This window comes from Dipteris shenzhenensis, chromosome 32 (genome assembly GCF_047967505.1).
Source record: "Dipteris shenzhenensis isolate YYH24624 ecotype China chromosome 32, Dip_SZ_1.0, whole genome shotgun sequence".
Classification (NCBI taxonomy): Eukaryota; Viridiplantae; Streptophyta; class Polypodiopsida; order Gleicheniales; family Dipteridaceae; genus Dipteris; species Dipteris shenzhenensis.
Window position 1 is genome coordinate 45494196 of NC_141627.1, and position 27344 is coordinate 45521539.

A 27344-nucleotide genomic window follows, 5' to 3' on the forward strand; every position below is an offset into this window, starting at 1 on the left:
TTACCATGTGTTCTTCTGTTTCTGGCATACCCTGGTCACATAATTGGCATATTCTACTCTCTCTTGGCATGTCTTTCCATCCTCCTATTTCAATTTGCAGCTGGTGTGATCGGGTGCGAAGTGAAGCCAAAGCCCTCCGCTTATGCATTGCCATAGGTGTGCAAATGTACTTCTGCGTGGCTGACTCCTCTGCCGTATAAGTGGGCCAATATTGGGGGTTGATAAATATGCAGTAGTACTCGAACTTATCTCTATTTTTAGCTGTTTGTCATTTCCTGTGTAGTGCATTCAGCAGGTCACGATGAAAAGCATCTTCATCTACCTCCTCTGGTGAGTAGTTCAAGTACTCCTCTACCTCCCACTTCCTGAACCAATTTCTCAGATCTAGTGCCCATCCAGATGCCAAAATCTTGCTCTTGTTTGTCTTTTGGGACTTTTGACTTTCTCCCCATGCCCTCTTTGGCAGCCTTTCAGCATCCATGCCTTTGACCTTTGTAATGTATCTGAGTACCTTCTTTAAAGCATGTAACTCTATGGGTAAGCATCTTGTCTCTAGAAGTAGCAGAGAGTAGGGTGTAGTAGCCTTGATGCCAAGGTGTCTCCTAATAAAAGATTTTTGCATTTTTTCCAAATCATTCCATTTCGAGGATGATATACTCCCACCCCACACCTCTACTCCATAGAGTGGTCTGTATCACATATGCCCCAAAAATCATGTTTCGTACATGCCATCTTCTTGTATCACTATTATTGCAGTCATCTCTCCTACATCAAAGGAGATAACTCCCACATCATAGGAACTCCTAAATCAAAGGCACCTCCACAAGTGGGGGCCTTGCATGACATCATCACATGTGCCATGTCCAGACACCTCATAGCACCAAGTGTGCTTCACACAATCTCACACACACACATACACACAATCATATGACTGCTAGAGCAAGCCCTTGTTCACACAATTCCCAACACTACTCTCCTCCCCCCGATCTTCCCCGTTATCTCCCCTTCTACCCCACTCGCTTCTCTGCAAGGATTGTCAGAAAACAAGGTGAAGATTCCTGTTTTGCCCACGTTTCGTGACAACTATCAACTGGAGGGAAACAATTATGGCATTTGGCGAGTCATGATGGAGTCGGTATTACACTCATTCTGATAGGTGTCAAGAGGCCGGATCCCCTTGAAGAAAGTTTAGGTATTATGGATCGGAATGAAGCCCAGAATCTAGCTCAGATTTGGGACCGCATCAACGCAAGGGTACGTTCATTCATCTTCCTGAACTGTATTCTCCCATTATTGTGAAGCACATGACGGCAACCAAGAGTATTTGGAAGCATCTGGCCTCCCTAAAACAAGACTTCCCCTATGAAGAGGTAAAACAAGACTCCCCTATGAAGAGGGTCTCTCTTGAGGTTCAGATGAGGATATTGGATCTTGCTAAGTCTTCCTCTAGGTGGGAACATATCAATAAGCTTTAGGAACTCCAACAAGAGATACTGCAAGCCGGGAAGGAAATGTCATCTAAAGATATGGCCATTACTCTACTTTCTCATCTCACTTCCTAGTAATCTGCTTTTTATTCTTCACTGATCAATAGTGGTAGGATGAGTACTCTCACTTGGGAAGAATTGGTGCCTATGGTTCTGGATCAAGAGGAGCAGTTTCAGAGTTCCTCCCATGGCGGTGGATCCGATGCTCTAGCAGCTCCGCAACCGGGAGAGAATCAAGGTTGTCGAACCCCTGATACAGGGACCAAAGCAAAGAAGGAGGCACGTAAGGCAGAGCGATCCTATAATCACTATGGCGAGAAAGGCCATTACTAGAGGAAGTGCCCTTATTGGGTCAACAACAAAGGTACCAATTCTTCCAAGGATCTGGGTTCTTCCTCTGCTGCTATAACTCCTACTTTTGTGCATATTGAATTGATCGATTCTCTTGCTTCCTCTGTTGGAGAGGGGGTTCCTTCTCTTCTAGCCAAAGATATCCGGACCTAGATCGTTGACAGTGGTGCATCCCGTAATATGAGTCCTCTAGCTGGGCTGTAGGATTTTGTGATCTCCGGGGGGGATGTCTATATCGGTGATAGCTCTATCATCAAAGTTCGTGGTGAAGGCAACCTTAACATCATTCCAAATGGCAAAGGAGGGATGCACTCTTTTCGAGTATTGTTTGTGCCCTCTCTCGGAACCCATAACATTTCTTTAGTTCTACAACCTTGTTTGGTGAAGATATATGTGCCATAATCAATTGCATCTTAATGTTAATTGTATCTTGATCATTTTCTAGCAATAGGCATCGATAGCCTCTGCATCAGCATTGCATGGAATGATGCCAGAAGCAGCTGCGATGATGTGGTAGATGATGTCAGCAGAGGTACAGATTGTCTGCAGCAGATGTAGCCTTTGGCAGAGGTTCCAGGGCAGGAGAGTAACGAGGGACAAGAAGCGCCTACAGGAAGGACAGTATGGACTGTTGGCAGCACGTTTACAGTGACTTGGCAAGGGTCCTAGAACTTGAACAGGGTTTACCAGATGGCGAGGATATTAGAGTATGCAGGCATGTTTTGTAGGACTTATCGGCCTGGTCCATGGCCAGAAATGGGTCCCACTATGGCTGGAATAGCCCGGTCCACTGGCTGCTTGCCACGTGGACAGACAGGGGCAGCAAACCCTGGTCAAGGCAGCCAACCAGGCCGACCCCCAGGTCGGTTGGTTGGGGGCTCCTGATCGGCCAGAAAGGAGCCCCAAGTTGGTTGGGAAGGGCTGCAAGTCAGCCAGTTTGGGGGGGAATTCGCCCACTCTATAAAGAGGGCCCTTGAGGCATGCATTGTATGCAGACTTCAGGAGCAGACAGGAGCAGCGGAGCAGCAAGGCTTGGGCCTACATCCAGGAGGACCATGGGAGCTGTGTAATGCAGACAAAGCACAAGGGTTGCACCCTTGGCTATCTTGTAGGGCAGCAAGGTACCGGGATCAAGATATCCACTAGAGCAGAGCATCAGCAGGACAGCATCCTTTGGGCCTACATCTAGGAGGAAGGAGGGCTGAGGAGCTGCAGATGGAGCTTGGAAGGGGCTGCACAGCTAGGCTGACATCCAGGGCAGCAAGGTGCAGGGATCAAGGGACAGTGACTAAGTCTATAGAAGCTCGATGAGGAGCACACGGGCTCAGGGATCTAGACGTGCCAAGGAGAGAGTAGGGAACCTTTTGGTATGGACAAAGGACCACGATTTGATGGAACATATCTTATGCTGGTTCTATATCTCTCTTGGAGCATTATCTGTTTACTGGTCTGCACATATATGTGAGAAGCGCAGCAGTGCTGAGCAACAATGGAGAGAAGACAGCAAACACTTACAGAGCAGAACTGGAAACAAGAGAGACTTGCACAAGGATCTCAGGAAAACTCCTCAACTGCTGGAGAAAAACTCTACTGAGCTGAGGGAACTGCTGACCGCTGAGATGGAGAGAATGGGGGGGGGGGGGGGGGAGAGGGGCCCTATATATAGGCTTTCCCCCCAGCCCTTGACAACCGATTGCATTGTAGGGGGCAGCCGACTAGGTTGGTAGGTACAGCCGACTGGGGACTAGGGGCTATAAAAGGCCCCCAACCAGGGCGCCTACTGGCTGCCCTGATGGCAGCCTAGTGGCAGCACTAGGTAGGCCCCAGCACAAGCCCAAAACAGGCCCGAACCTGCCCCATACCTCCTTCATGTTGTCGTGGATTGGCTAGCGCCCAATACAACATAAGAGCAATCAACCATTGGTTATCCCAGTGGCTACTATGTCAAATTGTTCCAATGATGGATCAATAATCAAGGAAGGAAAAGAGGTTCACCTAGCAAGAGATTGAAAAGAAAGCTTTGAGAATATGAGATGTATAGTAGTCACTGCATGAATTTTAAAGGTGATGGACCCATATCTACCTTTTATGGTGAAAAAGGATGTGAGTGGCTTTGATGTGGGAGCAGTACCGATCCAAGGATGGCTTGCATCTTTTGAAAGTAGAAATTCCAAATTTGGCACAACATATCATCAAGCTATAAGGAGGGGGGTTTGATTATTATCCACCCTCTAAGAACATGGAGGTACAATTTAAATGATGCTTAATTTGGGATCAAGAAAGTACCAAATGGTTGTGTAACCAGCCCAACTAGAGAGTCCCAGGGGCTAGGTTGACTCTGATGCAAGAGTAAGTATAATGTGGCAGCTGATGCACTAAGTACCAATGGTGAATTAATAGAGCTTTCTCAATCCTTTAAAGGATACTTGTGAGCATGATCATGCCCTCTACTTTGAAGATAGTAAAAGCGGTCACAAGGATGCAGCTCGTGCAAAAGGTGCAGAAATCTACAATTTAGATCTTCTCTAATGTGGAAGTAAGGTAGTAAAAGGGATCACACAAGTGAAGCACGAGTAAAAGTCATAGATATCTACAATTTAGACAACAGTTGAATGTTAGTGCTACAAATCTCAATGTTTGCGATTGTAGTGCCAATCTTTCAAGAATGGTGAAGCACCACAAATTTGCTAAGTGGGAAAGTACATAATTGAAGATGATATGAGCAAGGATGTCCAAGAGTATGTGCTAATTCTTGGAAGTGTCAAGTAATTAAAGTTGGCGGCTTGCTTCATCCATTAGAGATTCCATTTGGCAAATGGAAAAGCATCTTTGTGGATTTCCTGGGACTTGGAGGAGCCATGACTTTTTGTGGGCAATTGTAGATAGGTTGATTAACGTCAATTTACACCAACTAGGAAAAATGTGAAACCCCTTAAATTGGCAAGATTTTTTGTCAAGAGCAGATTTGATAGACAGATATCTTTCATAGGTAAGAAACAAAGTCAAATATGAGTACATTTGGGATAGTCAAATAGGAAGAATCAATCAAACTTTAGAAGATACACTAAAGGCGTATTTTGTTAAAGGCAAACAAATTGAAAAGAGCATCCTCTAATTCTAGAATTCATCCATAACAGTTTTAGGCTTTCCACAACGGGCTATAGTCCATTCTTGTTAAAGTATAGGTTTCAGCCTAGAGCACCCGTTGGCTAGAGGACTCCATAAGAAAAAGGTATAAGCTCCCAAAGACTTTCTTGAGGACATGAATCAAATGTTAAAACATGTCAAGGATAGTGTTAAAAGAGCTCAAGATAGAGCTAAAAGCCACATAGAAGGAAAGACATATATTTAAAGATATACCATTTTCCCAAAGCCTGAAAGACTGGTAAGTGTGCTAAGTTGTGTGCAAGGTATTGTGGACCCTTCAAGGTTTTAACAGCATCGTGACCTTGCCTAAAAGTAGCTCTACCAAAAGAATGTAGAGTACATTTGGTTTTTCATGTTAGCCAATTTGAGAAAACTACTTGAGAGTGATAGTTTAGTCAAACAAGAGGCTCTCATAGGTTTGACTGAACCACCAACTCTTCCATTTGAACCAAAAAGGTTTCTTAATGTAAAAGAACAATGTACTAGTCATATATTTTATCCAATAATATTTACTTTAGTGGAAGGATGAGATACTACACTAATAAGTGAAAACAAACTCAAGAATGGTTTTTTGATATTATTTTTCAAGACGTAACCAAACATTAAGGGAAAAGAAATGATACCTATAATGAAATGTGGTGATGACTTCCTAAGTGAGGTGGTGATGTCCTCGGATTAGACCTATGAGCATTGAGCAATGGGGAATTATAACTTGGACCTTGGGAGTACACTTAAAGCTAGTAAGGTACCTTAGTAAGGGCTTCCATGAACAGCTCCCTTGACTAAGGGTTACCGAGGTTAGTCTACAAAACCCATGGGCGACGGGGTGAGGGAGATGGAATAAATTTGTTACTTCCAGGGCCCTCTCAAGTAGAGAGAAGAGGGATGCATCAATGGGGCTGACACACACTCTTGGTTGGGTGGAAAATTTGGGATCATTTGCTCACGTACGTCAAGACAAGGAGGATGGAGTGTCACAGAAGTATTTTGTAATGAAACCTTTCAAGGTCTTTTAGGCGTAGGGAGTTAATATGTCCAAGGCGGTTGAAGGGAAGATTCCATTGAAGCATACCAAATAAAGAGCTCATAACTACTCATTAAAGAGTTTTCAACTTTGATGATTTTGTGCATTTTGGCAAGGAAGTCAAGACAAAGCTAAATCTCACATATAAAGCTGCACATCTTTTTGGATATAGCCATGAGACCAAAGCTTATCGGCTATGTGATTTGAAGATAAGGAGATTGTGCCGAAGTGCTTGCAAGAGATGGAGACTCGGCCCAAGTAGTTGTTCTAGTTGCACCCTTGAAGGCATACATACTATTGACTTGTGAAAAAAAGGTAGTGTAGCCAATTGGAGTTATAGATTCAAAGACTCATGGGCTAGAATCATCAAGGAAGGCTTCTACAAAGCAAAGGAGGTCCTTTCAAGATTGTTCATGAAGAGCTCGGAAGGACTACAGAATATCGATAAGCAAACCAAAAACACCATGTGGAACAATTGATTGTGAATTTGAATTGGAGGTAAAGGGCTATAATGGAGAGACCAAGTTTGGCATGGGATTGGCCCCTAGTACAACGACGAACGATTGGGGCTACTTTAAGTAGGACGCTCGGGTTCATAGTGGGCACTTGAATTTGAACATCGTGTGTCGAAGTGGTGGACTCAAGAGGCAACAAGGGTTTGTTCTCTATAAGGCTCATGGGTTTGGTGCCCTGAGCAAGCTCCAACTGCATAATGTGAAATGAGCTATATTGGGAGCGCAAATCGAGTTGAAATTTGGCTAAGTCATTGGAGCTGAGATATGTGAAGATCGAGTTTGGAGGTAGAGATGGAGTCGATTTCATATAGTATCACAATTGGGCAAGGGTGTGCTCTTGCTAGAGCCTCCCATCTTTCATTGACATATCACACATGACCATTCTTGTCGTACGATCACAAGACCTGAGTAATTGAGTGGCAAGGCAAGTGGTAGGCTATCGACTCTTAGTGAGGTAGACTACAAGATCATGCACATTTGCGACCCCCATGTTGCATTGGTATTATAGATGATCACTATGGTGATATGATATGATGTAAAGTAATGTTCCAAGACACTAAAGATATGGTGTCAATTTCCTTGGTAGAAGTCAACTGGTCAAAGATTACAATCACTCCAAAAAGAGATCGACTAAGAACCGTCATCTTCATACTGAAGGAGCAAGAGTGGGTGCAACAATGGAAGGCCTTAAAAGTCTTTGAGTTTAGAGAGAGATTATGTGGCAGCTTGAATTGCTACTTATTGGGGGGGGGGGGAGAAAGCTATTGCCAGTTGCATTGGTACCTATCCTGCAATACTACCTGTTTCTATAGAATGAGATGGAGAATTTATTGTTGCTCCCAATTGTGGACGTGGAAGTTGAGCCTTTGATTGGGATTGGCCCTTGTCCTAGTCCTGAGATCTAGTTGCCACATACTCTCTCTCTCTAAACTCAGAGACTTCCAAAGCTCTTCCACCTTGTCTCCACTATTTCATTCACTCTTGCTCCTTCAATGTGAGGACGATGATTCTTAGTCGATCTCCTTTTGAGTAAAAAAAGTCTTGGAACATTACTCATACGCCTTCCCAATTATCCACAGTTTTATCATACCTTCCCCTCTTGGACAAGGACAAGGAACCACATTTAAGTTCAAGCAAATTGGTTCATGGAACCATGCTGAATGGGAGCCTCGGTAGTGCATTGGTACACATCCTCTAACCGTCTACCTCGAACAATTCACAACAACCACTTTGACGTTCATGATGTAATTATACATTAAGTCACCTTCCTCCATCATGATACTATACAATCAATTCAAGAGCACTTGAGTTGGCTTGTTTCTCTCAAAGGTGTTCTTCGAGCTTGTACATTTACGCGTGTACCAACACCTCTAATTGCCTTGGGCTACTAAAGTCGTGGATGAAGATAGGACCAGCCATGGAAACCTACGTTGGCCCGCGGTATGAGAGCCATAAACCTAACTCGATAGAGGTATGTGATAACCTAGATTCTGCGCCAAGCTGAAGTAGGGATGCTCCCAACTAAAATCGAAATATCTGATGTGGGACACGGCTTATTGCGGATCATCCATGATAGCTAGAAAACTTGATGCCTCTCCACTCAAGTTCAATCTACCTCTAATAGGTCGGACTCCCAACAAGCACCACCAGACATGCCTGCCAGGCAGACCAAGGAGTCAAAGAGAAGAGACTTGGCCGAGGATCTTGGAAATGAAGAGTAAAAGCATTGCCGCTTGAGTCTAGCAAGTGTAGTGTATTCCCTGCTCAGTCGTGCCTACATCGCTAGGTGCATCATGAAAATCGAGCCAAAGAAAAGAACCCCCAAGTATTTATATGATGCGACAATCTCCACCAGTAATCCGTCCAGCATGAAATATTCTCTGTGCATGGTTGCTCGACATGTGTTGAAGATCATAATCTTGGTTTTACCAAGGTTGACCTTCAAGTCATGTGTCTCGCAGAAGGTATGTAGTGCATCCAAGTGTCGTTGGAGGCCTTCTGTTGAGGATGACATTAAGACCACATCATCTACATATAGGAAGATCTAAATCAAGGAGCTGGCGAGACAACAACCTAACCCCCCTAGTATCCCAATGAAAGTCTCGAGTTCATCTATGTAGAGGCCAAACAAGGTTGGTGATAATGGACAACCTTGTTGTTGGAAATATAGAGGTCACCTCTCCGTTTGTGAGCCCCCATATGAGGAGAGCATTTGGGGGGGTGAACTTGGGGTTTGAGAGAATGCCACATGGACAGCATCATGGCCATGGGGGCAGGGATGAGACAAAGAAAAGAGAAGATAAGGGGCTGCCACATGGAAGCATCAAGGCTGTCGTGTGGGCAGCACTTCTGGGTACATACCTGGAGGAACAATAGCTCTCTGAGAGCAAATCAGCGACTCGGGGAGCTCCAGAAGTAGACAGATCTATGGCATCAGTATATGGCAGCATGTCAGCGCAGAGTCGAGGCCTTGGACAAGGGCCAGTAGGCGTTGGAAGATGGCGCAATATGGCGAGGTTCTCCCAGGGCAAAGGCGCACTGATAACGAGGTTTTTGGCGAGATGTGTAGGGTTATGACCTGCAACAGAGCCTGCAACAGAGCCTGCAACAGGGCCAGCATATGGCGCATCACATGGTGGGGACAGCCAGCAGCAGGGTTGGCCAAATAGGAGGGCTGGTTGGGCTGGTTGGAGCCAGCCAACCAGGCCCTGGTTGAATCAGACCTAGGGGCTGGCCTCTGCAAAGAGTAGAAGTCGGCCATAAAGGTCGGTACAAACCCCCTACTGGTCAGGCATTTTGGGGGGGCATCCCAGCCCTAAAAAAGCAGAGGCAAATGGCCTCATTTTGCATCCAGCAAGTGCAGCCTACACTGAGCAGAAACGAGCAGCAGGAGACCTCATCATTGGCTGAAGCCTAGGCTGTCTTCCAAGGCAGTAAGATGCTGAAATCTGGACAGAGACTCTACATAAGCTCGAGGTGGAGCACACGGGCTCAGAGATCTAGATGTGCTAGGCATATAGTAGGAGAACCTTTTGGTATTGTATCTTGTCCAGTTTGTGATTTCACTTGTCATGATATTAGTGTGCATAGATGGTGTCACAGTGTACATCGTAAGATAGGAAATGGAGAAAATGGATATATTTAAAAAGAGAGAGGTGTGATCTGCACCTGGAGGTGGTGGCGAGACAGAGAAGTCTGTTATGTGCGAGGTGAAGGCAAGAGATCCCAAGAGGTAGTCAACTACGTTTGAGGAGGGCCATCAATCCAAAGCATTAGAAATTATAACATCGTGTATCCTACCCATGTCTTGGAATGCATGCCCCATACGATGTGATTAGGGCTCACCTATCTGCAAAAACTCGAGACATCCTTGCCTCATCTAAATCTACCTCTGGAAATAAGTTCACGTTGAAGTCTCCAACCAGGAGAGCTTCCCCTGCCTTTTGCTGCTGGCAGAAATCCTTTTTCTTTGTATTCTTATTCCCTCGTCACAACATCACCTATATTAGGAGTACTTTGTGAGACCACATTATCTGCTTGCACTTCGTGGACCCCCAACATGTAGCCTCCTTTTTTTAATGCATCCACTTCCTGCTGGTTCATGTTAGCCCCATTGTCGACTAGCCATTGTTGTAGAGGCACCATGGGCGGATTCACAATGCTCTTCCTTAGATGCCAAGTATGTGTCACATCATCAAAACAAAACCACATGAATTGCATTGTCTCACCCGAGTCTCACCCCCACTATAAGCCTGCTTTCCAAAGAATCCTGGAGCCACAATGTTCTCTGTCGCCCTACCCAAGGTGATTGCATGTCTGCATTTTTTCTTTCCACCACTTGTGCCCATGCATTTGGCTTTACTACCATGAATCTACTTTTCAATCATAGATTGTACTAGCTGGACATTATTATTAGCAAGTGCAAATCGCCGAAGATAATCGATTCTTGATTAAGGTGTCCTTTCCACATTCACATAGTCAATGTCAGGTCTGTGTGACACATTTGGAGAAGCCTTAACACTAGTTTGGCAGAAGGACATAAAAATGTCCTAGGACACTTTTATGGCAGCTTTGTACATCCATCTTCAAAAATCCATAAACGTATGTTCTTGGCCAGCCAGTTGGCCATGTCCAGAGTTTTACTGCGGTATCCCAAAATTGCTTGGCTGGTTGACTCATAAGGACTCTTAGGCTGAGGGCATTGCTAATGTAATTTTCTTTGTACTTTTCCTAATATACCTAGATGAATCCAGGAACATTCCCAAACTCATCCTCTAAAAACACAACATAGTGCAGTTTCAATCTCATGATAGTCGCTCACAAGGTTGAAAACCATAAACTCCATCATGCATAGCAGGGACTAGCTACTATGACATCCCCACTAACGTCATCAACGCCCAACAGTGGGTGTAGACCATAGTATAAAAATATGCTCTCACACCTACAAATCCACACACCCACACATACTTGAGCATCCATTTATACAAAGTCTTCGTACTGAGTTTCTGTCGGCACTCCGGAGGTGAAGGGCAGACTCAGCCATGACGAAGGCTAGCACTAAAGGAGAAGGCTAATCAAAAGGTAGTCCAAAATCTCTTCATTCAAGCTACAACTGCTTGTGAAGTCTATAAACGTTTTCATTTTAGTCTCTCCCCAACGAGCATCTAAATCTAAATCTGCATGTATGCTATAGGCATGTGTGCCCTTCATTTTCTATTTCCCTTATTAAGCAAATCATAAAGATTCTAGTCTTCCTTGAAATTCTTGGACTGGTCCATCTGCCTTGTATGTATGCATGTATGCTATAGGCATGTGTGCCCTTCATTTTCTATTTCCTAATATGCATGTATGCTATAGGCATGTGTGACCTTCATTTTCTATTTCCCCTATTAAGCAAATCATAAAGATTCTAGTCTTTCTTGAAATTCTTGGACTGGTCCATCTGCCTTTTTCCACCTCTCCTGTGGAAGCTGGTTCTTATTCTGCAGATTACACTTTCCTCTACGCAGGGGAAAGCAGGGGCAGAGCAATACTGCCAAGAGGGGCATTACTACCAAGAGGAGCTTGCATAATCTCCACGAGACTCTGTTGCAACTGCAAAGAGAGCACACGCACGCGTGAGAGAGAGAGAGAGAGAGAGAGAGAGAGAGAGAGAGTATACAAGTAGTTAAGCAAGAGGAAGCTGAAACAAGATTAGGTCTCACAATGAGTTTGGGTGCACTTGTATAAAGTCTTCGTAAGTGGCCTTTAAAACCCTGAGGAGAAAACCCACTGTCAAGTAGCACATAATTCCTAACCCCAACCCACTAACTTATATCATTTTTCCCTTTTATCATATATAGGAGGGATGTAGATATCTGGTGAAAATAGTACCTCAAAGCCTCGATAAAATCTGCCACCAACTGGAAGTTGTAGTGGAAGTTTTCTGCGAGACACTTTGTCAAGGAGAGCACAGACAGATATAGAAGCTGCTCCCTTTTCATTCAAATGGGTCACCAAGCGAGATAACGTAATTCCGGTATCAATAATATCCTCTACCTGGATCACAAACACATTAATAATTTAGAATGATAGAATCAACCAAATCATCAATCTTATCTCAAATACAAGGATCTTTTAGAAGTATGAGCATTGCCTTGTGCTTTGCATTGATGTTCTTAACAAAAGAGTAAACTTTACCTAAAATAATTGGAATAAATCTCCTACAAACAAGCTAGGTGTAAATAATTGCAATACTTCTCAAGGTTGGTATTTAAATCACATAAATCTATGTATGTGTACGTGCATGTGTACACATGTACACATACACAGGATTACCTAAAATAATTGGAATAAATCTCCTACAAACAAGCTACGTGTAAATGCAATACTTCTCAAGGTTGATATTTAAATCACGTGAATCTGTGTATGTGTATGTGTACGTGCATGTGTACACACAAGTGCATACATGAGCACACATGAAGGTATAATACATACATACACATGCAATTACAACTAACGGGGCTGACAGAGCATTAGTCCGACGGAGAGCCACTGCTAGGACGGCGTAAATTGACCAACGTTCGTGCTCTATGGTCACCTCCCCACTGTGAGCCCCTAAAGAAGGAGACCATCGGGGAGGTGTACCAGCATAGGTCAGATACCAAGTGAGCAGTGAGTAGGTCTGTCACATGGGTAGATCTAATAAGAAATGCAAAGCTGCCACATTGGCAGCACATGGGCTGGGCAGAGCAAAGGAGAGTCGATTCGGACTGACACGTGGAAAGACTGCGATTGTTTTTTGGGTCAGTGTGGAGCTGACTACGTGTTCAGATCTGGTCTGCAAGCAGCAGCCAGCTGCGCAGCAGCCAGTAGCAACACGAGCAGTGATCACAGGCTCTATGGAAGGTCCAGAGCAGTCAAACAGAGAGCAGACCAGATCTGCAGGTTGCACAACAATCTGGAGCAGTTGGTTTGGAGACGATCTGGAGGTCCGATCTCTGCAGGGGCACCTGGCAAATATGTACGGACAGAAGGCACATGTGCAAGGGCCTGGAAAAGGTCTGCAGCAGGTGCAGAAGGACTGGAACAGGAACAACAGATATGAGGAATAAGCAGATCTGCCATGCGGCAGAGTTGCAAAGGAAATGGACCAGCCTATTTATAGGCATCTACCACGGCGGCCAATCTGTAGGGTTCACAAACTGGGTCGGCTGGTAGAGACAGTAAAAGTCAGCCAGCCTAGAGCTCTACCAGCCTATAAAAGGAGCCCCTCCAGGGCTCATTCTTCACTTCAGTCTTTGGTCAATTCAGTCCACCTCTGGGAGCAGGACAGCCATCTGTTGGATGCTAAGGAGAGGCTGATGCAGCAAGAGCAGTTCTCATTTCACTCCCATCGTAATCTCTCAGATCATCCGAACCACCCAGGTGGCTCCGAATCTTCATCTTCCAAAGCAGGTAGTTGCATCTATCAAGCTTGCCCGATTTTCCAAAGCTTGGGATGGGAAGTCTAGCAGCCATGGCAAGGAAATGAAGGGCTTCAGAGCGGTACACTTGTCTGAATCTTGATCACCCTCCTTGCAAGGGTACCTATCCTTCAGAAATAGAAGTTGATTTCTACAAGCTTGAACCAAGATCTTCTTCCAAAGGTTCTCACCTTCCACCTTCCAACACTTGTGAATCTTCCTCAGGGCTCTGATACTATGTTAGAAAACAGAGATGGAGGTTGCTTGCTACAGCAAACTCTCCATGCAGCAGAAGAATAATGACAACATATGCACAGAAACCACACAATGATATTCCAAATCTCACTTCTTTCCTTAATGTGTACAAGTGCATAGAGAGTTATGCCAACAATTATTGAAATATGCTCATGAGAGTAGAAACAGTAAATATATGTGGATCCAAAGATGGACAAAACCTTGTACGAACGTGTGCCCAATGTGCCACCATCAGCAGCAAGATGCTGCCTAGATGCCGATCCCTACCGCTACAAAACTACTCTAGTGGTTTTGTAGTTTTGGTGGTTCAGTTCACTGCAGTTTTGGTGGCTGATGGAGCAGGATATCCAGCCCAATGTTGCACCTTAGGAGCAGGGTAGTGGAGCAGTTCATCGACTCCCTTGTGCTCCAGTTCTCGTGGATGTTGAGCTGTCCAATTCAGCTCTCGAGCAGCCTGTTTGTTCCGAGGTTTTCCCCAAAATGTAGCAGGGTTTTCTCCAAAGATCACTTGCAGCTCTCCTGTGCCTTTCTCTCCTTTTTCTCTCGTCACTGATCCCGTCACCATCGCTCGTCGCCAGGTTGTCGTCACTGATCCCATTGCCGTCGTCGCTGATCCCATCATCGTTGCTCCCATCATCTAATCCGTCGTCGCTGATCCCGTTGCTGATCCATTGCTTCCCGGTGTTTCCATCTGAGCTTATCCCCGTCCCTCCAATAGCTCTCCATCCGCTCCTCTCCTATCTCTCCCATCTCCAATAGCTCTCCATCTGCTGCTCTCCTATCTCTCCTCCCATAGCTCTTGTCTACTCCTCCCTTACCCCCTCTCGTAGACAGTCTGTCGTCACCAGCAAGGTTGTAGGTAGGCTCGTGAATTAGGAACCCCTAGCTGGGCTGAACCCCCAGCTCAACTAGGGGGTTAGCTCAGCCAGGGGGTAACAGGAGATATGGCCAGTAAAGAATGGCCCAGCCTACCCTCCTCTTCAAAATCACCCTCTATTCCAGCAACTTCCAATAGCAAAGCCCAATACGCCACAGTTGCAGCCAGGACGCCTTCCCCGTATGCACATATCTATGGACGAGGTGGTCTTTTTGACCAACCCATTATTGGGTATCATGAACAATTTGCTTCTTACACGATCAAGTGAGAGAGCTAAGGATGCAGCTGGCAAATGCCATAACTACAATTCAAGTTTTGGAAGGACCTGGTAAGAAGGAAGTCATTGACGAGGTTGTAAAGTCATGCAATGCTTTCCCCCCTACCCCCCAACTAGTCTCTATAGTTAAGAATCTAGTTCAAACTGAAGTGCAGACAGCCAAGCAAGAAGTGATTGTGGAGTTTGATGCAAAGGTCAACAAAGCTGATATTCAAGAAGAAATTAAAGAACATGCAGCTAGAAAGGATAATGCTTTGAAAATCAGAATTGGAGGGCTTCCAGATGATGGTATAAAAGAAGATGAATCATTCAATGATACCTTTGCACGCGTCAAAGCAGCCATGCCTACTATTGATTGGACAGCTGACGCAGATGACAACCCTGACAATCCTGATGATGATGGTGAGGCTTGAGTAGTCCAAATAGGTCGGTGTAATGGTCAAGCTATCATTTACATTCAACTCATGAGACATACGTAAAAAAGTACTACAACAATCTCACAAGATGAAAGGAACTAAGATATGGATAGCCGAAGAACTCACAAGAGCTCAACTAAAGGATAAGGCAAGGGAATTAGCAAAGGTTCGGGCTGCCAGGAAGGACGGTAAATGGGCACTTTATCGTGAAGGAGTAGCACTCATTAAAGAATTTAAATCAAAACCAAAAGACTCTCAATCTTAAACTGATGTATGGCCAGCTATATCTATGTATGTTTTATCTAGGTTACCACATAGGTACTTTAAATAAATGGAACTGCCCCGTGCCCTCCCGAAGCTGATGTACTAGTTGGTTTCTCAAGTTGTCCAATAGACTTCTTGGTCTTCCGTGGACGTTAATAAACTCTTTTTCTTTCTCCTACCTCCTCGTGGCAGCTTCAAAACATTGTTAGCCTGCCTGCTATCCTAGAGCTTCAGTGAGTTACATAGTGATGCCTTGCAAACACACCTCCTTGCTGCTCCGGTGGACAGCCAATGGTAGGGCACAGTTCGCTCCTTGATCCTTGATTCCTCTGACCCTACAACCTACTGCTCTTCACCCTTCAGATGATCTGCAAGCAAGACCGCCTGTTACATGGTCTCCTTTGCTGCCATTCATTCTCTAAGCCTTGCATGTATGCATAACTTCTCTCTCTCACCTTGCATATACATCGAACATGAGGGCGCTCTTTCCCCATTTGAGGGCCCAATCAGTGTCAAATTTCTACATTCATTGCACACATTTGCATTCTAGAAAGCTTGGTTCCTTAGAGTTGTTATGAGAACACTTTGCGGGAAAGCAAGGAGAGAGGAGACAGAGAACCACAGCGACAGTGAGTGCACAGCAAGAGTTCGAACAAGCTGCGTGCGACAAAGTAGATGTGACAGAACAGCGTATGGATCAAAGACAACAACATGTCTGGAGAGACAAAAGAGTGCACGCAAAGCAGGCAGTGTCCGAACGGGCAGGTTCCACACAAGAGAAGCAAAGGACACAAATCTAGTCGCCACCAAACAAAGGATGAAATCTGACTCTACCAGGGACCGCCGAACAGGTTGATTACCCCCACCGAATGCGGCCTTAAATTGTCACTTTTTTTGAAGAAAAGGACCCCCTCTGATCTCCCTAATGGAAAGTCGGAAGGGAACAAGATTTTAAGGGGGTGATGTACCCATCATCTACCCCCTTGTAATGGTATCGAGACCTCCAATTCACTCAAACTAAGCAGCCTAAAATCAGCACACCAGTTTACAGCAAAAGACAAGGAAAAAGGGTTTATTTCAGCTTGTTTTTTGAATAAATCAAGCAAGAGAGCGATAAGTACCATCACCTCCGCAACATTTGATTTTTTATGTTAAATAAGCCTGATTGATGATACCCAAATTTTAAATCCAACTTACTAAGGACCTTACCGCCCTTAAGAACATTTGATCCACTCTTGGAATTGGATACATGTTCTTATACATAAGTTTATTCAAAGCTCGAAAATCTATACACCACAATAAGATCCATCCTTCTTGTGAATTGTAGAGGGAGAGAGAGCAGAGTGTGAGAGCAGGAGAGTGAGAGCTAAAATCAATAGTTGCAATAGAAGAGTGTAGTACAACTAAAGAGAGGGATAGGTTTTGTCTAAGTGACAAAACCTTATCCTTCACTAACCTTATCCTTCACTAACCGTAGTTAGTGAACTAACTGTGGTTAGGGAAAAAAACCTCTAAGTGAGGGAAAAGTGCCCCTAACCTACTTATTACATTACATTGGTCACTGCTAAATTATAACAATAATTCTAACACGCCCCTGCAGTGTCAATGTCATGTACAAGGAAATGATCAATCACCATAAGGAGATAAGTTCAGGGCATTGCGAAATGCCTCAAACTTTTCACGTGGAAGTGCTTTGGTGAAAATGTCTACAACATTGTCATGTGTTGACACATAGATCATATTGATCTCTCCTGCATGCAACTTCTCTCTGACGTAGTGATAGTGAACCTCAATGTGCTTCGTGCGAGCATGAAACACAGGATTCTTTGCCACTGCAATAGCACTCTGACTATCAGTGAGAATTGGAGAAGGACCCTCCAATGAAAGATGAAGATCAGCAAATAAACGACGCAGCGAAACACATTCAACTGTCGCTATGAAAGCTGCCCTGTACTCAGCTTCACATGAGGAGGTAGCCACTGTAGACTGTTTCTTGCTTAGCCAAGAAATACAAGCTTTGTCCAAAAAGAAACAATTGCCACTTGTGGACTGCCTAGTGTCATAGTCTCCAGCCCAATTTGAGTCACTGTCGGCATGCATCTGCAAGTCACCCCCTGTGGGAAACATCAAGCCAAAAGACTTGGTACCTTGCAAATAACGAAAGATGCGTTTTACAGCCTGCCAATGCATAGTCTTTGGGCTGTGCATATATCTGCTCACCTGAGAAACTGCAAACTGAATATAGGTCGTGTATTGCAAAGATAAATGAGGCATCCAACAGCCTGACTGTAGAGTGTGACATCAATTGATTCACCTGCATCATGCATTGTAGGCTTCAGCCCCGGCTCCATGGGAGTAGCTATGGGCTTACAATCTTGCATGTTGAATCTATCCAAGAGTTTCTGTACATACTTGGATTGAGACATAACGATGCCACTTTTCTCTTGAGTGAACTGGATCCCCAAATAAAAGTGTAGCAGCCCTAAATCTGACATGTCAAAAATCGTCTGCAATTCAGCTTTAAAATCTGCAATATTATCCTCATTTGACCCTGTGAGCAATAAGTCATCTACATAAAGAATGATGACTAAAATATCCCCCCCATCCTTCTTGATGTAGAGGGTGCTCTCAGTTGGACTATTGTGCAGACCCTTGCTTATCAAAAAGGCATGAATTTTGGCATACCATGCCCGTGGGGCTTGTTTCAGCCCATACAAAGCTTTATTCAGCTTGCATACCTGAAGTGCATTTCCTGAAATTTCAAAGCCCGGAGGTTGTTTGACATAAACCTCTTCCAACAAGTCTCCATTAAGGAAAGCTGTTTTAATGTCCAACTGATGAACATTCCATTCAAAGTTTGCAGCCATGGCTATAACTGACCGGATGGTTGTCATTCTAGATGTAGAAGCAAAAGTCTCCTCATAGTCTATGCCTTTTTTCTGAGCATATCCTTTTGCAACCAGCCTTGCCTTGTACCGATCAAAAGTTCCATCTGGCTTTCTTTTAACTTTGAAAACCCACCGTGTACCTATGGCATGTTTACTTGGTGGCAAATCGACAACTTCCCATGTCTGATTTTTCTGAATGGACTGCAATTCATCGTGCATGGCATTCATCCAATGCACATTATCCTGTGCCTCTTCAAATGTCTCAGGCTCCTCCTCATCAAGAAGAGTACCTGCATAAGCTAATTCAATTGAAAGTGCTCCCCCCCCATGCCTTACTGCACTCTGAGTTCTGCCAGGTAATGCAGCATCAATTTTACTCTACCTGAGAGTTTGTAACAGCCAATTTGGGACTGTTTTTGCTACATGTATATCTGCAATTTCTTGCTGAACAACCTCTTCCACGGCTTGTGGAGGTGGTAAGACATCCTGTGGCTGAATCAGAGCATGTGGAGGTATCTAAAGATTCTGATTTGCATCAGATATATCAACAGGGGAACCCAAGGCAATGGGTAGTAATCCCTCAAAGACATCATCGGAAGAAGTAGGCAAATCAAATTCAGCTTGAGTGTGAGCGAATTTTCAGAAAATATAACATCTCTACTGACAATAATCGTGTGTGTGACAAGATTGTAGAGACGGTAGCCCTTGCTCTCTGCATTGTACCCAACAAAAATGCATTTGATTGCCTTATCAGACAACTTATGCCGAAACTCAACGGGCACATGAGCATATGCAAGGCATCCAAAAACACGAAAATCATCCACAGAAGGCTTTCTCCCTTGCCAAACTTCATAGGGAGTCTTGGTCTTCAAAGCTTTTGTGGGAGCCCGATTCAAAACATAATTGGCACATATGAGACCTTCAAGCCAAAATTTGTGAGGCAAATTTTTGCTTTTTAGCATGCATCTATCCATCTTCATAAGAGTACGATTTTTCCTCTCACCTTTGCCATTTTGCTGAGGAGTTAGCCTCACTGTAAGCTGATGTGCAATGCCCTTGTCTTTCAAAAATGCATCAAAATCTACAGACAAATACTCCCCTCCTCTATATGTGCGTAATGTCTGTATCTTGAGTCCTGATTCATTTTCAACCATGGCTGCAAAGTGTTTGAAAACCATAAACACTTCTGATTTGCATTTCAGCCCATAAACCCAAGTGTAGTTGTAGTCGTCATCCATAAAAGTGACAAAGTAAAGATGACCACCCAATGATGGAGTCCTCATGGGACCACAGACATCACTATGAATAAGCTGTAATTTTCGAACAGCTTTTACTGATCCATCCTTTTTTACGGAAATCTGTGCATTTTACCAAGAATGCACCCTTCACAGGTATGTGGAGGAGGTGTCTCAAGAGGAGGCAATGCATCAACCATAGCATGTTTTTGAAGTGTCATCAAGCTGCCATAATGCATGTGTCCATATCTGGCATGCCATAACTCCGCATTCTGCATAGCAGAAGTAGGAGTGGAAACTGCAAGAGCATGTGCTGGTCTTTTCTCATACATGTCAAGCTGAAAAAGACCACGTAACAAAGTGCCAGACAATCTCAAGGCATAGTCATGCTATATGTCATGGATTGCACACTTGTCATCTTCAAAAATGACCTGAAATCCAGCTCTGTTAAGAGTGGAAACTGAAAGTAGATTTTTTGTAATACCAGACACATACAAGACATCAAAAATTTTGAATATTGAGCCATCAATGGCTATAAGTTCAACTTCTCCTGTACCACGACCTGAATAGGAGTTGTTGGCACATGTGACCTTTTTACCAACGGGTGGTGGATGCAGAGATGTGAAAAGACACTTCCTGGAAGTAATATGCTTTGAGGCACCGCTATTAAAATACCATGTATTTTGTGTCTCATTGACACTCAAAGCTGATGCATCCTTGGAAGAATCATAACTGCATGTCAGAAAAGCATAAGAGTCATCATTACAAGTGGCTGTAGTATCCGGAGCAGCCAACTGAGAGTCTGAAATGCAAGACAAGAAGGCATAGTCGTGCTCCACAAAGTTGGCTGTAGCTCGCTCATTGTCAGATGCATGAGGAGGGGAATCTGAAACAGCCATACCAGAGCTATTTTTCTTTTCTTTTGCAAGCCTTTTCTTGCATTCTCCAATGTAGTGACCCGGCTTTTTGCAGTAATGACATATTCCCTTCTTCTTGGGCTTACCTGCATCACCCTTAGCCTTTTGAGAAGGCTGTCCTGAACCACTGGAAGGCTGACTTGCTGATGTCTTTGCTTGTCCCTTTACTTTAGGCTGGAATTTTGAAAGCATAGCATGTTCACCTGCTCGTGAAGCCATGTTTTTCCTAGTCTGCTCTTCCTGCAACAGAAGTCCTATCAACTCCTGAAAATTGAGAGGATTCGCACCCCCCCTCAATGACAAATTCAGCGAGGTATGAAAGCTGAGATAAGACTCGGGAAGAGAATTCAGAGTAGTGGTAATCATCTCTGAATCAGGAATGATCTCATCAATGTTCAGCAATTGCTCTCGTAAATCATGTAGCTTTGTGAGGTGCACTGACATGGAGTCACCCTCTTCCATATGTGTATGAGACAATTCTCTTTTCAAAAAAGACACCCTGGCATCATTCCGAGCTGCATACATGCTCTCCAAAATATCCCATGCTGCCTTTGAGGTCTTACACGACCGGATATGCGGAATGATGAATCTTTTCACTGAAAGAAAAATACACGACAAAGCTAAAGCATCACATGAATCCCATCTCTTTTGCTCTGGAGTGGTAGGTATAACTGCACCAATAACTTGTGCTGCAGCTGTACCTTGTGCACAACCGTTGCCTCCTCCTTGCTGGGGAGGGGTGTTTGGTGCCACATTTGCTGGCCGGATCTCATCCCCATTTACATAGTCCCACAAATTACGGGAAATCAGAATATTGCGTACCATAAAACTCCAGAGGGAGTAGTTGGTACCATCCAGCTTATCCTCTTGTGAGAGACCACTGAACTCGAAATCATTCTGATTTTGCTGGGCCATGTCTGAGAAAGAAAATACAGCAAATGCAAATCTAAATTCCCTTTGCTAGGAATGGAGTGCACAATTCCCAAAAAAACAGCCAAACGCTGGCTCAAAATGCAACTCAAATCTCTGTAATGTCTCTGTCAGAAATCTGCCAGAGCATCCAATCTCTCCCAAAACCTGCCAAAAGTGCTTCAAAACACTTACAGAAAGGTAGTGTGAACTGAAACCTGCAAAATTGCTCTCCCAACACAAAAGCCCCAATTTGTGGCTTGAAATTGCAACCAGAAAGGGGCAAATGGTCTAAAAGCCCCAAATGTTGCACAAATTGCTCTCTGCTTGCAAAAAGCCCCAAATTTCACTGCAAAATTGCAGTGTGATTGCAAAAGCCCCAAATTTTTTTGCAATCTCTGCAACAAATGCAAAAGCCCCAAATTTGACAAAATTCCCAATACACAAAATGTGTCCAAATCTGCCCACAAAATGGCCTGCAAAGCAAAAATCTGCCTCGAATTTAATTTACTGACCAATAGCTCCCTTGTTGTACGGACGGGTACCCTCCTGTGTACCGCGTACGGCACACTGCAGATTTCTGTACGGATCTGCACAGATGCACAGATCTAACTGCGAGTTGTACGAAACTATACGGAATGTACAGTCGGGCTATACGGACAAATACTCTCTTGTGTATGGACAGGTTTAGGTCGGGCTGGCACAACGGTACGGAATGTACGAGAGCTGTACGGGCTGACGGCGAACGTACGAACCACTGATGGCAAACTGTACGGGCTGACGACAATGGTACGGATACCGTACGAAATGTATGGGAGTAGACACAACTGTACGGACAGCAAGAGCTCCGTGCGCTTGTACAGCTATACGGACGGAAGTTACACGGTGCAAGAGCTGTTACGGCACAGGAGCTGGTATGGCTTGTACGGAAGAGTGTACGGACGACGGGCTTGTACGGACAGGCAACGAGCTGTTGAGCGTGGAGCAGGCAAATTGCGAGCAAGGAAGCAGGGAGCAGGGTCAACTTGCTCTGATACCAAATGTGAGTTGTAGAGGGAGAGAGAGCAGAGTGTGAGAGCAGGAGAGTGAGAGCTGAAATCAATAGTTGCAATAGAAGAGTGTAGTACAACTAAAGACAGGGATAGGTTTTGTCTAAGTGACAAAACCTTATCCTTCACTAACCATAGTTAGTTAGCTAACTGTGGTTAGGGGAAAACACCTCTAAGTGAGGGAAAAGTGCCCCTAACCTACTTATTACATTACATTGGTCACTGCTAAATTATAACAATAATTCTAACACTTCTTTCTGACCAATAATATAGGTGTTCCATATGGAGAACTGCTTGGCCAAATTAGGCGTTTTTGCAATAGGTCATCAATATGCTTTTCTACCTCCGTTTCTATCCTATTCCTCCTACAAGAAGCTCTACATGGAGGTGAAGCTCTTGGCCCCAAGTCTATGACATGATCATCTCCTCTTTCCATAGACATTTCAAATGAGCTGTCTCTGTAAAATCTATCCTCATATGCTCTATACCAAGGATTCATATCAACATTCTATAAAACAGCTACAAGAAATCCTTTCTTTTGTATACGGAAAGGGATATTTCGTACACTGGATGTTTCTTTTTGTTATGACCTCTAAAGTTCCAATAGTCCACTGATATTTTTGGGATGAGAGGTAAAAGCCTCACCCTCTTTCTTGGATGCCCTAGCTTTCCCTTTGACTGTTCATCAGTCATGGAAGGAACTGGCACCCATCCGAGATGTGATTGGTTGTTTACATTCTGTACAAGAGCCTTTACCTTTCCCTTACTGTTCTTGAATCAATTTGGTTTCCTAAAAGTTGGCATTTTGTTGGTTTTAGATGTTGACCCACCATCCTTATTGAAGGGTTTACGAGAATTCAACTTTTCTTTCAGCTATTTCAATTAGTTTCATGAGGTCTCTAAGAGTGGTTGTGTTATGCTCTAGCCGAGATAGCATGACCTCGGAAAGATCGGTGGGCATTTTCTCTTAGATGACCAACTTTTGTAATAGTTAAGGTGCGTGATTGAAATGGTCAAGAGAAGTAACTGCCAAGGTCCTAGGTGAGGGTGAAATGGCATCGACTAGGTAGTTCTGAGTGCTAAGGCCTAGGTGCACCTAAATGTGCAATAATGCCAAGGGGCAAGTGGGTTTTAATGTGCCCCAAGAGAGGGGTAAAAAGGTGCACCAAGTGGAGAGGCTAAAATGATGACATTGGGCAAGGAGAACTATCTAGGGAAATGAGGGTCTCGTGGATAAGCATGAAAAAACAAAGGAACGAACGAATTCGAATATATGTGATCCACGAGAGTTAGGCTGGGTGGAACAAAAGAAATGCCATCGCCCGTGATCTGTATCAACGTAGGAATAGAGATTCAGGAACAAGAGATAGAGTCTTTGATAGTGGAACTAGAGATAGAGTCTTTGATAGTTGGTATCAGAGCCTTGTTGAGAGAGCAAGTAACAAGTGACGGAGGCTGTGCGTGAAGGGACCAGGTGGACGGGCATTTTTGTTTGGTGTTATGCTACGACAACTGGCGTAGGCGACACACTGATCGCAGCGAGGCTCCGCAACGAAGTGTTGACTGTTCGTGGCTGGAGTTGGGGGTCCCGTAAGGCAGCGACGACAATGGGGAAGTTAACCTTACGTTAACGAAAGAGGCGGCCAGATCCCGTGACCAGCTCGCATTGATATATTCGAAAGCTTGGGAAAGGAACACGTGAAAACTAATCCATTCTCAGATCGCCGGAGGGCACTCCAATCGTGGAGGCGAAGAAAAACAGAAATTGGAAAGGAAGGTGAGGGTGGAGAAGAGATCGACGGAAAGTTGGTAATTGTCGTCGAGAAAAGCGTCGGTGGCTTGTTTTTCGAGCTCGTCCGCCATAGCCAAGAGCTTATGGGTCAAACAAATCGACACTGATTTTGTATGAAGAAGAGTCCAAGAGAAGCAAATTTATGTTCCGGGCCAACTGCGCTCCAGCAAACCCAGGTGGCAGAACAGCCCGACAGACCGAGAGCAGAGAGCCTGACATTGGTTAGTGCATGAAGGCACTTGATCAGCGTGGAACGCTAGTCGAACGACCAGGGAGCTCTCTTCGAACTTCATTATTTTTGTTTTGTTTTTTTTCCTTTCTCCTTGATTAGTCAAGCGATGCTTTGCTTTCATAGACGGATCTTGAGGGCAATCAGCCTGTTTGAGGCTTTAATGTTGTAGCAGGGACAGATTATGCATGTGCATATGCCTGTGTGCTTTAGTCGGGATCAGATTGCAGGAAATTCCCTAGTATAGGGAAAAGCGCCGTTGGGTTTTAGAAAAGACTGGAAAAAAAAAAAAAAACCATTTTCCATTGTGAAACTATGGAGGCAGAAGGGCAGAATTCTAGGGTGAATCCTAGTGAGTCTAGAGTACAGTCTACACAACAGATGTCACATCATGCTGCACCTACTTTGATCGGTAGAATTTCGATATTAGAAGATGCTTTACAGCAGATTATGAACCAGCAGCTTCAAGTGAATGCTGGTCAAAATGAGATTAGGGAAATGGTACAAGCCTTGTCGGCTAGACCATCTAGAATTGATAAGGGCAAAGCTCCAGCAGAGCCAGAGCCCAGTATACATTCATTAGAGCACGCAAGGGTCAAAGTGCCTAATATCGCTAATTATAGACCGGAGAAGTACGCTGGTCGGATGACCGAGCGCAGCTCTGATGTGACAGAGGTTTGGTTACACAAGTGGGAAGAAGCCTTCGCCATTTGTGAAATTAGATCTGATCTAAAGAAAATCCGTGAGGCCACACACCTGTTTATTGAGGCAGCGGATAGATGGTGGATAAAGCAACAGAAGGATCAAGTTGCTCCTACCACCTGGGAAGGGTTTAAAGCTGAATTCAAGAAACACTTTCTCCCACCTGATGAAGACTCCCGAGCTTGGGATGCTTATAGAAATCTTCGTCAGAGGAGTCTGTCAGTGGCAGAGTACACTGACAAATTCAGGGAATGTGTCATGAAAATAACAGACCCTCTCCCTATGTCGGTTCAGTTAAAAGACTATATCTACGGATTGAACGACAAGATCAAAATGGAAGTTCGGGCTAAATATGTGACTACATTAGATGAATCTATTGCAGTAGCCCTGAACTATGAGGATGCCAGAGGCAGATCTGGTGGATTTGTGCAGGCAGGGACTCAGTATGAGTACCCGAAAAAAGGGGCAGTTCAGAGGAAATGGATTTCAAAGACAAGTGTCTCGCAGCCAAGTGGCCAAACCAAGCAGGTGAAGCCGGTTGAGGGACCAGTAAAAACAAGTACCACCGTTGGAGTGAAAAGGAAAATAACTCCAATGGCAGCCCGGGCTTGGTCAAAGTCCTCGTTGACCCCTGAACAAAAAGAGAAAGCTAGAAAAGAAGGATTGTGCTTCGGCTGCCTTCAGCGACATCAGTGGAAGGATTGTCCACTGAATAAAGACCGTCGCACGGCTAATATGATAATATCTGAATGCGACGTGGAAATGCAGGAGAGTCCCAATGCGGAACATATGCAGATGCAACTAGCGGGACCTTCTCAGAGGTTAGTACCTTATTTGTTATGTGTATCTGTTGCTAAGTTAGTGACAAGTGCACCTGATAACATCCTATCTAAGCCCGCAGCAACGGGGTATACGGCCTTTAATGATACGGAGTTAATTAAAATGAAAGGGCAAGTGGCTAGTCATGATGTCATTGTGTTGTTTGACTCAGCATCAACTCACAATGTGATTAACTCCAAGCTCGTGAAGAGGCTGAAATTAAAGACAAGTCCATCTGACTATGCATATACAGTCAGAATGGCAGATGGAAGTTCAACTGAAGTATGGGACCAAAGGGTTACCCAGTTGGAGCTTCGAATTCAGGACTATGCTGAGAAGCTTGATTTTGAAATGACCAAGCTTGCTCATGCAGATATAGCCCTGGGTATGGCGTGGCATTCTAGGAAGAATCCAGCCATTGATTGGAAAAAGCACGTATATCAATTCAAGATGAATGATGTGCTTTATGTCTTGCGAGGTGAAAAAGATATACCTCAGGGACCGTTGGTTTCCGTAATGGAAATCTGAAAAGCTCAAGTGGAGTTTTTATTCCTTTGCACAGCATCGGTAGAGCCGGTTGATGATTCTTCGGCTAGCACTGATGTTACGCAAAGTGGTGAGATGGCCAAGCTGGCTAATCTTATAACAGAGGAGTTCTCTGAATGTTTTAGGGATGAACTACCTTATGGGTTACCTCCAGAGCGGAAAGTTCAGCATAAGATTGAGCTGATCCCGGGGGCAGAACTTGTAAATAGACCTCCCTATAGAATGAGTTTTACTGAAGAGACGGAGGTGCGTAGGCAACTGGAAGAATACCTCAAGTTGGGGCAGATTCAACCAAGTTTCTCACCCTTTGCTTCGCCAGTGATATTAAAGAAGAAAAAGGATGATACGTTTCGCCTCTGTATAGATTACAGAGCATTGAATAATATCACTGTTAAGCATAGGTATCCGATGGCTCGGATTGATGATTTGCTAGATGCATTACATGGAGCCGTGATTTTCAGCAAGATAGATCTTAAGTGTGGCTACCATCAAATCCGGATTAGAGCCGAGGATGTGCATAAAACCGCTTTCAGAAGCAGGTTTGGTCATTATGAGTTTTTGGTAATGCCCTTCAGACTTACCAATGCTCCAGCGACCTTCATCATGCTTATGAACGATTTACTACGTCCGTATATCGGAAAGTTCGTAGTACATTTTATTGACGATATCTTGATATTCAGTAAAAGTATTACTGAGCATCA

At 44.3% G+C, this 27344-nt stretch overlaps 1 protein-coding gene across 2 annotated transcripts in view; it reads right to left on the minus strand.

The window, feature by feature from the left end:
- The window catches only part of HGPT (Hypoxanthine-guanine phosphoribosyltransferase), a 50893-nt gene that overhangs the window by 12560 nt on the left and 10989 nt on the right, over nt 1–27344 (minus strand). For both annotated transcript variants that reach the window (XM_087370984.1, XM_087370983.1), the window contains exon 3: nt 11898–12062. In XM_087370984.1, the coding sequence (XP_087227110.1) occupies nt 11898–12062 (165 nt within the window). The remainder of the gene's footprint in view (nt 1–11897; nt 12063–27344) is intronic.